Here is a 16,014-nt window from a genome sequence, read left to right as displayed (position 1 = left end):
GCAACTTGTTTATGGTAAAATAAATTGATTTTGGATTTTTGAAATTATCAAAAATATCGAGTCGAACTTGCTAACGTTTCGCCAATCGTCAGGTAGTGTGGAAGATTCTTTGAAAAGTAATAGAATTTTGGTTGTATAACTTTAATTTTAATTAATTTTTTATTTATATTTAATTTGTAATACACTTGGCCAGATCTTTTACACTGGGTCTTATGTAATTAAACTTGAACTTTAGCAGAGTGACTTATTCCTTAGATTTTGAATGATTAAGGTTACATCGAAGGAAAAACCACCTTGAAAGCTCGAGTAGATGGGGTTGGGACGTCTCATATATAAAACAATATTTTCAAAGAGTGAGTCACCCCGTATCTACATTATCGGGCCCGGTATTTCGCGGGTGGGTAAACATTCTAAAAGTTAAAGCCATTAATCACGGCACGCACGGCCGAGTATATCGCGTGTTGAGCTCAATATAAATCGAACGTCCCGGAGCCGTCCGATAAGCGGGAAAGATTGCATTCGAACCGTGTGCAACTTTGTAGAGGGCGACTCCCGGAAGAACCCGCCGATTTTGTCGAGAACGTCGTCAAGCATTAACTATGGCCACTGAAACACTATTCGATGGCACTTGTTGGTATAGCTTCGTATTAGCGAAATTAATGGTGGGATTCTAGATTCAATATTTGAAGGAGTTAGCAATTGGTGTCTCCCACTGCGATCCTAAGAATCTATTGTCACTTTCTCGATAGCTATGAAGATTTATTTAGGGTCTTCTCTCTGATTAGTGATAGTTTGTTGACTCTGATTTGGTTACGTCTGGTAGGTGAAATCGCACTCTCATAGCCCTTCATACCGGCGTAGCACACAAGTGGCTGTTTTCTCCTCTTCTTGGCAGGATCTACATTCACAAGCTTAGATGTCTCCTAAGGCGGGAGTGACAGCCTTCCTTTTGTAGCATAGCAGGTCTGCTGTAAATTTGATCGACGGACTTCTGAGGAATGCTTTGACCTGTATTTGTCTTTGCATGTCTTTCCACCATTACCGGGATTCTCCTTCCATCCTTTCCATTAGTTTTGTGGCATTCGTGTCCTACCCATAATAACGTCACTTTAATCTGACTTTTAATCTTTGTGACAATCCAAAACCAAGTAGTAGATGGCAATTGTTTTAATACGAATTACGAATCAGTACTCCATTGTGGTTACCTTAACTTGGAATACTATTGTTAACTTGCCAATTGGCATAGAAATTTTTATCGTCATCTTTGGTTCATATATTCCAGTTGCCACTCCTTATTGGTGGGCCACATTTCCAGATTTTTCTGATTGCAAGCAGTACTTGGATATGGTGCTGCCCATAGACCTTAGAATTTGGTCTTTTATCATCTCACCATCGGTCCCCGTGCTATCGTCGGTAACGCAAAAACTTGTGCAGTTAACCCCATCTCGCGGTTAATATCCGACTCTTATTTCCATGGCGTATTACGGCTTAACACACTTCGGAATTGTCGTTAACCGTTACGCAAACTTGTCCCCGGGGCGGCGGCGGCGGCGGGTTAACTTTGCGCAAAGTGCCGAGCTTACCGGCGATATTGCTGATTATGCTAAACGGGGTCCCAACTCTTAGAAGCGTCACTTTGGATTGTTTCCGTCACTTAACGCTAAGTTTTGGGCGTTCTGTTTCAGGCGAATCGAAGCTACTTCCGGGTTAGGGTCGGCTTCTGTCACACGGATACGCCAGGGGTTACGAGACGTGACCTTCAGGTAAGTGGTACCGTCTATAGAACCCGCGTTGATTTATTTAAAATTCTTTTATCTATAAAATCGACAGCCCGATACTCAGAGTCAAAAACCACTCGTCTCCCCACCTCTTTCGATAGGTAGAACGTCAAGGGGATACAAAAGTTGAATTCTGAATGTAAAAGTTATTTCCATAAAAACTGGAGATATCAAATCGGTTTCGAAAACGTTCGGATGTATTGCCCTCCTTTTAGGAGTAATAATAATAATATTAATAAAAGGTTATTCACATTTGCACGTCGCAGTAAAGTTTTCACAGTGTATTAACTAATTATCACATAAGCAGTAGAATTCTTCTTATTTGTGATACGCCTAATTCTGTACTGTAATCGATTTGAAAATTTGCTGTCATAGTCAGGAGTTATACTTTATTTCCTAATTTATGCTAATAATTTTCTTACACCTAATTTAAAATTATATTATTTGTAAATATATCACGAAATATTTTTTGTGATACGTTTTAACTCTCGTTATAATTTAACTATTTTTGGAGCTAGTTTCATGGTTCCTAGAGACATTAACATAGATCTCTTTGTAAAGTGTGTCATATCTGTGGATTACACTGTCAGTTTGAATTTTACTTCTGTTATATGAATAAAAAAAAATTAAAACAAAAGAGCTGCTTAATACGTATTGTTTGGGGTTCTGTGTGCGATGGGTCCCTAGGAATCACCTATGTATTATTCCCAAGTGCTTTAAATAGCACTTCTCCAATTAATACCGTCCTATGACAATTGGAATTGCACAGACATTTTACCGATTGCACTTTTGAAATTGTTGTCTTCAGAGGACGAAAATTTTTTTTGTAGATAAGTGTTGGTTAGAACGACCGCCGTGTTGTTCGCATAACAAACTTTCTTGGCTTTGCTGCTGGCTTTTGGGATGCTATTTACATAAATAAAGAAGAGTGGCCCTAAAACTGTTCCTTGTGGAACGTTGAAAATTATTTATTCAAACTGGGTGTCTATGTGAAGTGTAAATGACTACCGTGTAGTCTTTAGAGCAAACTATCCTAGCCTTGTTGCTTGCTTGAGGTAATAAAGGCGGCGCTAAAATTGTTCCTTGCGGAACGTCAAAATTCATAGTTTGTCGGACTGTTTGCTCACCATTCAAGAATACTTTAATTTCAAAATATTAAACTTAATGGAAAAGAAAACAGATTTTAGTGTGTGTTGCCAATTCCGTCGATAATATCTTTAGTTTTATGGGGTGATTCGCGTATTAATACGCGGGGCGTATTAAAAAATCAAACGGGTTAAGGTAGGTAAACTTTGGCGGCCGAACTGGCGGCGGCGCCGACGACCGTCCAAACTAAACATTTTCCAAAACGGGTTAAATGAACCGCGTCCGTGTCAGCGGCGGCAGCGCCCGCAATTTATGGCACAATTTTAAGGGGGAGGCGTAAAATGTAGCCATAAAAGTAGCTTTTTAAGGCCAGATTAATGACCTTGCCCCGCACTATATATTTCCCGGGCGCTTTTCGCCCTTAATCTTGTGCACGTCGTTTTTTCGCCGTCGCTCTCGCCCCTCTCCCCATCCCGTAATCCTATCCGCACCCCTCCGCCCCCCGGCAAAGTCAATTTGGGAAGTTTTACGGCAAATAATTTAATCAAGACTTTTACGTCGCAACTCTCCTAGAAGTTCTCTAATTTTTATGGCCGGTCGTCTTTTGTTTTTTTTTTATGCGCCGTTATAAAGAGCCGGGGCCGCCCCCAGGGTTCGCGGCGGCGGCCGGAACTAAATTAAAAAGTGTTGAGGGCGTGCGGTTCGGCGCTTTTATAGTGCGATAATCCGCGAGAGGGTGTAAAAACGGGATTACTCGGCGGGAATTATTGTTAAACCCGCCGAGAGTGGGAAGGGGGGTTCTTATTCTTCGAATGGCAATGCTAAATTAACCACCGAGCTCGCCCGAATTGTTCCAAACTCCTCGGAGTCGGATTTAAAAAAAAAAGTTGAAAAAGTTTTAAAGCCCCCATTTATGAGCCGCCGCCCCCCCGTAAAAGCAATCATAACTTACCGTTGGGCGGGAACTCGTAGAAATACGCCGATCTCGGACTTAGGCATCTGTAAAACAAAAGGATATACGTTTAAAAGTCGGCACGAAACTTTTCCAATATTTCGTCGGGAACGGCTCCGGAGTTTTCCGGGTTTCGCTCGCGAGCGACGAAGAGAGACGGACGACGGGGGGCGCGGCGGGAATAACGTTATTTTCTAAGTAAATCCGACAATAAAATTGGGATTTATGCAAACGCGTTTGGCCGGATTTGCGCGACGTCCCCGCCGCCCCCGCCGCCCCCGTCGACGACATCCGAGGGCAAACATTATAGTTTTTAAAACTGCGCGGCAAGCCAAACATTTGTCTCGGAATTTTCCTTTTCGTTTAGTTTGCGATTTCGGAGGAAGCGGCTCGCGGGAGGCGGTTTTAACCGCCCCCTCCATCGGAAAGGTTTGGCGTCGTTTGTTTCTCTTTGTCCGATTTTTCGTCCGAAAACACATTTCTTAACACGTTTTTCAAATGGATTCGGAATATAAACGAATATAAACCGAGTAAGTGATGGATTTTAGTAATACGCACGTTCGTCACCGAACTAATTTAGGAGTTTTCTAAATTGTAAAGGATAAGGTTCGAATTTCAATTTGACCAAGACCGCTTAGAAAAATAAATATTATCTTGTTTTAGAATTGTGTAATGAAATAGTTAAAAGTAAAAAATTAAATATCGAATGGTATACCGACGAATTACGAGAGATGCGGTATCAGCTAAACTTTCTCCAGGATATCAAAAAACAAAATCCTAAATTTCCCCATATCGAAAATATATTATAATATCATAGTAAGTAAAAAGTCCGCTAACTCGTTCTACATAAATAAAAGCATAACACTTCTAGGCAGCATGGGAGGTCATCAATACGAAACGCAAGAGTGGTTCAAATTTTCATTCACTGGGTATCACTCCCGACAATTTTAATGAATATTTTTCAAACTTTGGAAATAAACTAACTTCAAATATTGCTAATACTTACGATCCAACTGAGTCTATGAGGGCGCATACGGATAAGCGTTTTTCTTTCCGTGAAGTGTCATATCTTGAAATGAGAGACATCCCGATCAGTTTTAAGTGTAATGATAGTTAAGACAATAAAGTAAAAAAAATGTCAATACATTAAAGCTGATGAACAGGTGTATATCGGAGAGTATTTTTCCCAACTCCTTGAAGTTGTCCAGAGTGATTCCAGTTTTCAAGTAGATATTATAAATAATTATCGTCCAATATCTATTATCTCCACAATCGGTAAAATTTTTGAAAAGATTCTATATTCTCAATTAGCAGCTTACTTCGAGGACAACCGTTTGTTGTCTCCGGCCCAGTTTGGGTTTAGACGTGGTAAATAGACTTGTGGAGCGATTAGTAGAGTTCCTGATCAGGTTTACGCAGCTTTTGAAAGCAGGGAGTACTCCGGCACAGTTCTATGCCATCTTTCGAAAGCGTTTGACTGTGTCCTGCATCCTGTTCTTCTGAGTAAATTGCAAATTGCATAAGAACTATTATGGACCTAAATTTACTTACTTACGTATGTGTCACATCATTTTAAGGAGAAAGAAATCGATTTTTGTTTGGACTATAACTCGAAAATGGTTTACCTAAAAAATTGTTAGCCATACCACTGAATTCAACTTAAAAATATCTAGCATTTTTCGCAAACACCGTTCTACCTCCGCTGGTTACCGAGAAAACTAGTGATTGCAAGCAATTTGGGACACAGTGTACATTATTCTTATTATTTACTGTTGCTTGAGCGGCATCCGTTAATATAACAATTTGTTTTGCATTTTTTAAGCTTTTTTTTAATATCCAAGACTAGATGAATCCACAAAAGCGAATCAAGTAGATTAATATTTTTTCTGCCGGAGATCTAATTGACTTGTAAAATCATCAATTACACTGGGCGAAAGATATTAATTTTGAGTAGTGCGTTTAATACGTTTCTGCACCCGCTTACGAACCCGATAGACGGACGGTTTTCCTCATCACAGACTAATAAACGTCAACAATAATGTTGTAACGTTTGTTGTCAGTGTCATTTTGAGAGTGTGAAAAGTGGAGGGGATTTTTTAAAAAGAAATTAGCTTTTGACAAAATTCAAAATGCAGGAAGCCAGTAAAGGCAAGTGTTGAGACCAATTTTATGCTAAGTAAATTACTCTAAATGCAATTATCCTTAAAGAATTCTACATTGGTTTGAGTCATATTAAAAAAAATAGCCCAAAAAATATGTTTGTAATTTATAATATGTTACAATTTCGGCATAATTTAGGGACGCTGTTGATACTATGTATTAAAGTAACATGTTGTGGTGTTACGCGTAAGACACAATTTTGCTCCCACCTGCTCCATTTTATAAAACTAATTTTTAAACAACTTGCCCGGTGGGCAAAAAAAAACGGAGAAAAATGTTTTCCGTTATAAATTTTGACCTAATTAATATACAAATTTGTTTTCTTTTTTTTAAAGAGCGATAGTGTAACTTAAGTTTGATTCATGTAAGACATTGTTATCATTTTTGGCATTTCAATAGTGAAAGGTATTGTCCTAATTTTTGTTTACAATGGGTTGTCGTGCTCTTTTGACAGACACTAAGGCTAACTATAAATCAAAACCTCTTATTGCAAAGCAATGGTTTAACTGTTTTAGAGCTATGAATGCAAAAATTGTAACAAAAATAGAGCAAAGTGTTATTGTTATTGTTTTATTTCGTTTCTTTCAAGCAAATAAAGTTAAATATTTAAAAAATCCGATAACAATATTTAGTTTTAGTATATATTCAAATAATTTTTTTGGGACATCCTGTATTAAAAATGTTTCTACATTTTGTGTAGTGTTATTAAAAACTTTGTAAATATATATTGTATAAAAGTGTGATGTTCGTAATATTTTTTTCTTTTTTTATTGTTGTGTTTTTATTAAAGTTAAGTAAAATTTACTGGCATTACAAAAAAATCGAATCAGTCAAAAGCCTAGAGTTTCCGTGGCTCACTGTGTGGTGGTGGTGGGGGAAAGATATTAAGACGCTATTGGTTGCCGCCGGATAAAGTTACCATCGTCGTCGACAGCGGTGACGATATTCATCCAAATAACCGTAAAGGAATATTCGCGGGATATGTTTTACGATACGATATTATTGCGGCGGCAACTCTTTCTACGCGACCGCCTGCGATTTGTAAAACAATTTCAGCCATAAAGCAAAGTCGACTTTACGAACCGGAATGGTTATTACTCGTCGTTGGGGGGGGGGGGGGGGGGGGTCAAGTCGTCGGATGAATCATCGAAGTTTTTGATCGCGCAAACCGAATTTTCGATGTTCCCGTAAAAGGTTATGGCGATGCGGCGTCGCAAATCCGACCAGATTCGATTTCCACCGACGCGACAGTTTAGACGATACGGTACGGGAGGAGGGGTTTTGTTTGCGACCGACAGCAAATCCGAATAAGATTAAACCATTACTGGGACACACGTTTTCGCGGAAGTTTTCTCCGCGTCAACTTTTCCGCGGAAAAGTTTTATTCGGTTTCCACGCCCCGGGGGCGGAAAAGTTAACCGCAATCTGCGGCTTAGAAAACTTCTATAACGGAAAAATGCTTTGTGTTTTCTTTGTGTCGCGGCGTAAAAAGTCGCGTGCGGTCCTGTCAGAATCAGTGGCGTCGAATAAAAATCATGCCGGTCGCTATATCCATGGCGGCTAATCTCTTTAATTCGAAGAACATTAATTTTAGCAGTCTATATACATATCCAGGAGGGGTTATCTCTATAATTTGATGAACACTCATTTTAGCAGTGTGTATATGTATCCATGAGGGGTTATTTCTATAATTCGATGAACACTCATTTTAGCAGTCTATATGCATATCCATGAGGGGTTATCTCCTTAATTCGATGAACACCCTTTAGCAGTCTATATACATATCCATGGCGGGTGATCTCTTAAATTCAATGGACACTCACTTAACCTACATATCTATACCGGGTTATCTCTTTAATTCGATGAACACTCATTTTAGCAGTCTATATGCATCTCCATGAGGGGTTATCTCCTTAATTCGATGAACACCCTTTAGCAGTCTATATACATATCCATGGCGGGTGCTCTCTTAAATTCGATGGACACTCACTTTATCTACATATCTATAGCGGGTTATCTCTTTAATTCGATGAACACTCATTTTAGCAGTCTATATCCATGGCGGGTGATATCCTAAATTCACACTCACTTTAGGAGTCCATATACATATTTATACATTTACATACGTATACATATATACATATATACATTATTTATTTATTATTATATTATTATTTATTTATTATTGAGTTACAACAATTTATAAAAGATATAAATTATTAAAAGAAAAATGTATTAACGCTAAGGGGAGGTAGTATCAATGTATGAATCATTTAACACACATCCACATACTTATAGATTTTTCCCACTTATGGCGGGAGAGAAAAAAATCGAAAAGTGCGGGTGCTAACCCGAACATTGTCGAAGATATTTCGCGAAAATTCGAAAAAGGACAATGCTACGCATGCGCTAATCCGAACATATTCGATGAATCAAAATTTTTGCGGACCAACCCGAACACACGCCAACATTCACGACACTTAAAATTTTCGCGCCAAAAGTGGTTTAAAACCGGCTCTACTTTACTAACATAAGCAAAGTAAAGATAAGTGATAATACTTACACTTTCTGTAACCTGGTATTACAAATGAGTCAATAAAATGTTATTTAAACAAACGAGCAAGTGTAATTTCGTTCCATCTTCCATGACTGGACTTCTTCAATTTATAGCACACTAATTCATTTAAATATCAAGCACGTGTATTGTATCCCCTCTACTTTATTAATATCGTTTGTTACGGTTGTATTTCAAAACTATTTCGTGTTTAAAAATTCCCTATTTGTCTCTTTTTCATTCCTGCAAAATAGTAGTATATTTGGTTATCAATGGAAATATTAATCAAACTGCAATGGATTGGTTTCAAATAGGTAACGATACAACTATATTCGTAATTTGCTCCCAGTTCTAAATCTAAAATCAGAAGTAAACATAATAAAAATCTAACCATGCTGAGTGTATTTTTGTCATACGATTGGCGTTTTATCAAATTTTTAATATTCCGTGGTCTGATACGTACCAATATTGAATCTAGCCTACTCCGAATGTTATTTACTTTTCGATTATGATTTTAGCTTCAACGTGGCGATAACAAGATGGCGCTGTTGGGAATCTTAAATTTTCCAATTTGGAATTTGTTCCTAATTTTCCAGTAGCGGGAAATTATATATAAGGGAGTTTCCCACGCGATACGACATCCCGCGCTTATTTACCGCCCGGATGCCGCGACGCTTTTAATTTTTACATTTTATTTTTGTCTGTCGCGCAGCAGTTTGCGGACGTTTTACGGCAGCGGACAAATAAATTTATCCGGTCTCGCTTAGACGACAAAAGCAGCGATCAAAATAACTTACAAAAGACAAGCGTCGAGCCGATGGGGTAGTAAAATGCACCTCGAAGTAAATGCTTCGGCTTAAACTGTAATTGAAGTTAGTAAGTTTCTTTTTTTTGCAGTTTTCAATTGGGGCAGAATTTATTGAGCAACCACCAATGCCGATGAATATAGGAATTGACAAGAATAAGGACGAATGATTATGTTATCTTGATTCCCATTCCGTGTGGATATTTCTCTAAGCCCTGGGATGCTAATTTCTTGACAGGCTTGTCTTATTCTGACACAAAGTTTACATTAGTAACATTAAGTATTATTTTCCATCACTATCCAAAATTGAACACCCAGTGATGTATTAACAAGGGACCTCGGAGAGCAGGTTTCAAAAAGGCTGTTTCTTCCTATAATAGTGCATAGCAAATTTTTGATTGGAATTGGAATGGATGCACCATCTATTTTTTTTCTATAGCATCCATAATTCTTCATCGAAAAAGTTAACTAAATAACCAGCATTTAGTGAGTCATTAAAGAAAAAGAACCCTTTATTTGGTCAAACAAAATCCGACTTCATACATTGACTTTTTGGGAATATTGATTTTAACAATTTATAACCCAGTGGGGATTATGTTCGCCCCAGTAGATAACAATAACCTAATCTTTTATTTTCATCACCTTCTTTTAATGTATGTAAGGTCTTCAGTTTATAGGGCTTTATAGGGCAGCTCAGATTAGTGTAGGGACTGGTCAACCTATCATTATTTAATGATAATATGTATTTTATAATAAATTATTATGCGTTTCTGGTGTCCAATTTACCTATAACCCTCTTCAAGGAATATCCGAATACAATACTTAGGAATTCGGTGATTCCTAATAATAACAACCTAACGCTCAATATGAATAAATATAAATTTCATGGTATTTTTAAAATTATTTCGGTCACATGACTGTGGTCAATTGGCACAAAAAAAATGGACAGGTCAATTCCATAACCCCGGCGATGAAATTTGAAATTTAAATTTAATTTTTCTAAATTGCTTTCTGTATATTTCCCAAAAAAAAAATTCAAATGGTATGTGTGGTAAGACCACAAATTCCATAGATTTTTTCAAGCTCTTTTATACTGATGAGCTAATAAAAATAGTGGAACAGACGACCAACTATGCTAGACATAAAATAGCACAGAAGAGGATGTCAAAACGTGGGTAGATACTACAGTAAAAGAGTTTACCGCATTTATTGGGGTTGTCTTAAATATGGGTAAGATAATCTTTTCTAACTTCCAACACAATATTCTAAGACCAAAATGCCATTTTTTACTAGCATATTTAGGAGAGAACGATTTTTACAAATTTTTTGGATGCTCCACTTGCATGAAAACCACCTATTAGGGCCCGAACTCAGAAAGTCAGCCACTATTTAGATTATTCGGACAAGCAATTCAAAGAACATTTTGTTCCATCAAGAGAGATATCGGTGTTGTTGGATTTAAGGGTAATATTAGTTTTTTTACTTACATTCCTAAGAAGCCTACGAAATGGGGGATATGCATTTATGTAATGGCGGATGCTTACACCGGATATTGTTTAGTTTTCATTTTATTATCTTTCGACTTCTTATGAATTTATATATATAAACCTATAGCTTATCGATTGGCCGCGAGTACAGCACCAAGAAGTTATTCTTCTTCCTTTCCTCGCGGTATTAAATTCTTGAACTTAACTGGCCATCTATACCCGCCAGCGCCCTTAGGCGCATGCTCCACTAAAAATCACGGTGAAGCGCTAAATCGGTCGCTCTCATCGTGTGGTTCAAAAAGTGCCGTTGAACGCATCAGGTCATACGCGTGGTGATCAACAAATTTCCTCACCACTCGAGGCACAGAGGACGCAGCACGGGCCGGCCCCTCCGGAAGGAAGACCAAAAGCGAGGTAGGGTCAGTTAAGTAATCAAAAATCTTTTGATCCTGTCTTGAGTAATTTTTGCGACTTCTTGCTGTGCCAGCTACGGCCAAAGTACGTTTCCGCGCGGACAAAACAGATATGTTTATTCAATTTTGCCGTACTAAGGAAGCTTGTCATCGGAAGATTTAGTGAGATCTGATTTAGATGTAAGCACAATGATAGTGTAACATCTGTGTCAAAAATTATTAGACAATAACCCAGGATGAAGAGGATATCATTTTTACACAGATAGATACTATATGAGGTTGCCACTTGCAGAAGAATAAATCGCAAATTTATACCTATATATCTATCATACTGCGGTCTTTAAAATAGTGGCGAAAGTTATTTTTCTGAGGACTCGAAATTTCTAATGCATGCATCCATATTTATTATATAAAATTTCAAAACGGGGCCAAAACAAAAAACCAGTGACACATCTAAAGTTTGTTCGGGAATTGGTTGACGAGATGACAAAAAACTTTCGGCAGGGGGCCCAAAAATTTCTGGCAGACCATGATCTGTAGATACACAAGAGCGGCTAAATGGTAAATTACATATTTTACGCCAAAATGATGAATGAATGAATGAAAAAAGTCTGTGCGCTATGTTCTAAGCGTAAAGTACAAGGCAGCGGCCGGGAAACTGGGTATATTTGTGACACTTGCACCCGTAAGCCTGGACTACACATTGGTGACTGCTTTGAACGGTACCATACACTAAAACATTATAGCATGTAATTTTTTTATATTGTGTATGAATTAATTTAATAATAAAGGTAGTGACTATGATAATAATATATATCTGCCAAAAATGTGTGTAAGTGTGTGTGCCAGTGTTGTTTTTATCATCATTGCCTCCTACAACTGATGCAGCGTTTGAGCACTTAAAAAGAGTGTAAGTGCAAATCCAAATATGGCTGGGAAATGATGTATATATTGAAAATTGGGGGTGGAAGCATCTCAATAACACGTTCATCCCAGTAACAATGAATCAATTGCCAGCTCCGGATAATCTATAGAAAATGTTATTTTGTAATTGCACAAAAGGGATGCCGGAAGAGTGGTTTGTATTGTAGTGCAGCATGTGCACAGTGCAGCGATAATAGCTATTTCAATAGCATCTATTATTCAAATAAATGAAGTTGAAGAAAATGTTTGATATGTACAAAAATATAAGTTAATTCAATAAACAAAAAAAAATTTCCTTCATTTAATTTATTTTTCAAATTAATATCTTTATATAAATATATTTGTTCATTTAATTTTAATAAAAAAAAAGTTCCTGCCTCATATGAATTTCACTATTTGAAAAAAAATTAAGATCACAATTTTTTAATAGGTAAGCTTTTTTATTTATACTATTAGCTAAACATTTCATTTTGAATTTTTAAATTTCGTTCACTCTAGCCAATATCCGAGGTTTTTAAATTTTTAACGCCCCAGGCGCTCTACTAACTATACACTACAACATTATAGGATGTAATTTTTTATATTGTGTGTGATTGTTATAATAATAATAAAGTATTGAAAAAAAAATCCCATAGTTTTTATAAAACGATTTTTTTAAATTAAAAATCCAATATAAAAAAATCGGAGTAGACAGATAAGTAGATAAAACAATAGTCCGACTGCAAAGGGTTAATTTTGATCCGACGTATATATGACCTACTAGTTTGAAACCGGGACTTTGCGTCAGTGACTGCTAGGTGGATTTCACGAATGGCAATTTTATTCTATAGAAAATCAGACAAGGGAAGATCACAAACCTAACGTTGCCGATTCTTTGAAGACTTACCCCGATATCGTTCGCTATTGATCCGGAATCCCCGTGTATTTTTAAATTGCGACAAGACAAAACTCGATTACGGGTCGTCTGAAGTCGACCGATAAGGTCCAACCGGTTTCGGCAAAAATTCCGCGCGCTCAACAAAACCCCCGACCCAATTTCGTCCCCGGATTGAAATTCGACAAAGGCCGTCCTCCCATCCCCCGATAACCACTTTCCGCTCTTTGTCCCAAGTAACAATTAGGAATTCCTAACGAGAGCGCGCGGGGCCGAAGGTTTTTAGCGAGAATTATTCTCGTGTTTACACACCGGCAGCGGGGGACGTGCCGAGAGATGCGGAACGTGACGTCTGATTGTGCCGATGGAAAACCGAAAAGTCGATCCCCTCCCCCGCCCCACTACTTCCCACCACTATCGATACTCTCCAGAAACTTCAAGTGGTATTTGCGCGACTTCTCGTTTGCCACCACGCGCGCCACTGACAACTTGATGCTTGTTGAATGTAAATGTTATCTGCATGGATCTACAATACGTTATCAACCAAATTAATATACTCGTAAAGCATTTGTTGCAGTAGAAAGTGATAAACAGCTCTTAATTTCCAACAGGCGGGTTCGCTTAGAGGAAATTGAAACTGCTTGTCGACACGGGACATGAATAAAGGATATATTAGAGCTCTACACAAGACGTACAAGAATCCACAGAGTGTAGTTAAGATCCAAAACACCTTGTCAGAACCATTTCGGGTGACAAAGGATCTTAAACGGGGATGTTGCCTTTCTCCTACCTTGTTTAAAATTTTTATACAAGAAATACTACAAAAATTATTCTTTGTTGATGATCAGGTACTAGTTGCATTGCATATATATTCAGGAAACTACAAGATGAATATAACCTAGCGGGAATAAAAATGAACCTGGCCAAAACAGAATATTTAACAATAGGTAAAGAAGACGAAGATCCCAAGTTAGTATAGTATAAAGTCCTTTGTAGTATTATATCTAACATAGTACATAGTATGTACAAAACATACAACGCAGAATACAACAGAAGGTCATGTCGCACATCTAGGTTACTACACATACCAGAACAACTGAACGAATTGAAACAAGACAACTGGTACGTTATGGGTATGTTAGAGAAAAGCTTTTGAATATGCTTCACCAAATAAACGAGGGAGACCAGCTACCACATCGGTGGATGCGGTTTCGATTGTTCGAAGTGTTTTCGGAGCGCGAGCATTGAGGATGCCAATGTCGGCAGGATTTCAGTCGGATGCAGGATTCCCGTTAAACGAGCAAATATTACGAAACTAAATCAAACTAAAACTAATATTGCCAAGACCAAAACAAAAGCCAAAGAAGTCAAGCCGATATATGAGTTTGTCAAAAAATATGTCGGAAGAGATGCGAGATACCATTGCAATTGGGGAAATTTTTTGCTTGGCCCTATGAAGCAAAATAGTTGTGATCGTAGGTCAATATTAGAATTTATGAAGCAACGATAATGACTGTAAGTCACTGTCCAGGGCGACTCTCCAAAAACCTAGTGAGACTCAAGCCCCGTTGACGGTAAATACCATCCTCTCTAAACACAAGCTATACAGTAATTAAAATGAAGTTTATCGAGAGTAAGAAACAACGTTACATTTAGTAATATTGAGAGCGACAGTGTCAGTGAGGTCCTCAGCGTAGGCCTATTAAAAATAAATGGCCCTGAATTAGAACTCTGGGGGACGCCTGATGTAGACAAACACAAATCTGAGCCAAACCCCTCAAACTCAATATAATGACTGGGACCGAAGTGTGAAACAAGTTTGTTAGAGAATCCAAACTATCTAGAGGTCTTCTGAGTTGTGCTGGTCAATTTGGTGAAGAGTTTTATCGACAGCGCCGCACACATGCATGGCCATTCAGAATAAAATCTGCGTTGATGTATGGAGACTCTGTATCGAATTTGGTAAAACAAGATGAATGTTAAAACTAGGAAAAACGCCACTGTTCAATGACAAGTTAAAAATATAGGAAATATTCATAACAGAGGAATAGGGTTTCACCAGAACCCGGCCAAAGATGGTTTTGTTTTTTAGCATACTGCAGTTCGAGAACACGTGTTCGAGGGTAACTCGGATGATACTGAACCGTTGGATTGATAAGCTCATATTATCTAAAGGCTTTATAAACGCTCTTAAATGAAATTTGCAAAAGCAGGGGCCGTGTTATGGGGCCGATGGACTTGTTCGTTTTCATAGTAGGTGTTCATGGGTAAAAAGACTCCCGTAGCATGAACACTTACCCAGGGCAGTGGACAAGAGAAGAATTTGTGGGGTTGAAAGGGGGACGAAATCCTGAATGGACGAAATATTCGAAGATATAAAAAAAGCTTGAACTTACGTTTGATAATTGTGTTGCTGCTGCGAGAGGAGCGGCTGAGTTTGCTGCGGCGGAGCTCCCAACCGCTGCTGGGGTTGTATAGCCAGCTGCGGCTTGAACACTCCGTACGCGAACCCGTATATCTCATCCTCTTCCTTGTGGCTTAGACAACTCGATGGCTGAAACGAGACCGAGATCCAATGAGTTACGGGCGGAATCGAAACTGCTCGAACGCGCTTACCAAGTACTTTCCGGGCACGTAGATGGGTTGCGACAGCGACGAGGTCAGTCCCTGGCAGAACAACCCCAAACTTTGGGCCTCGTTCATCAGCAGCTCTTTGGAAGACGTCTCCGCCACTTCGCCTTTGCGTAGGTCGTCCAGGTGACCCAGCACGTCGCCGTAGTGGGTGCTGAAGAGGTCGGCGTAGCGGGAGGCGAGGCCTTCCAGGTAGCCGCGTTCGCCGTCCTGGAAACGAAAACGAGACATGTTGTAGAAGATAAAAGAGACATATCGCGTAATAATATTCTTAAACGGCAAATAACGGTGGTTTATTGCGTATATTTTGGAGGAACGCCGGTGGTTTATGGCGTCTTATTCAGAATGTC

General features: G+C 38.5%; 1 protein-coding gene across 2 annotated transcripts in view; it reads right to left on the bottom strand.

Annotated features, from left to right (window-relative positions):
• LOC132701787 (uncharacterized) overlaps positions 1–16,014 on the bottom strand; it is a 265,521-nt gene that overhangs the window by 48,104 nt on the left and 201,403 nt on the right. For both annotated transcript variants that reach the window (XM_060669971.1, XM_060669972.1), the window contains exons 2-4: positions 15,650–15,874; positions 15,430–15,587; positions 3,817–3,863 (exon numbers count right to left, since the gene is read on the bottom strand). In XM_060669971.1, the coding sequence (XP_060525954.1) occupies positions 3,817–3,863; positions 15,430–15,587; positions 15,650–15,874 (430 nt within the window). The remainder of the gene's footprint in view (positions 1–3,816; positions 3,864–15,429; positions 15,588–15,649; positions 15,875–16,014) is intronic.

This window comes from Cylas formicarius, unplaced genomic scaffold, assembly GCF_029955315.1.
Source record: "Cylas formicarius isolate icCylForm1 unplaced genomic scaffold, icCylForm1.1 PGA_scaffold_5__7_contigs__length_24384050, whole genome shotgun sequence".
Classification (NCBI taxonomy): domain Eukaryota; kingdom Metazoa; phylum Arthropoda; class Insecta; order Coleoptera; family Brentidae; genus Cylas; species Cylas formicarius.
The sequence above is the reverse complement of the archived record's forward strand: the minus strand, read 5'-3'. Positions and strand labels throughout refer to the sequence as shown.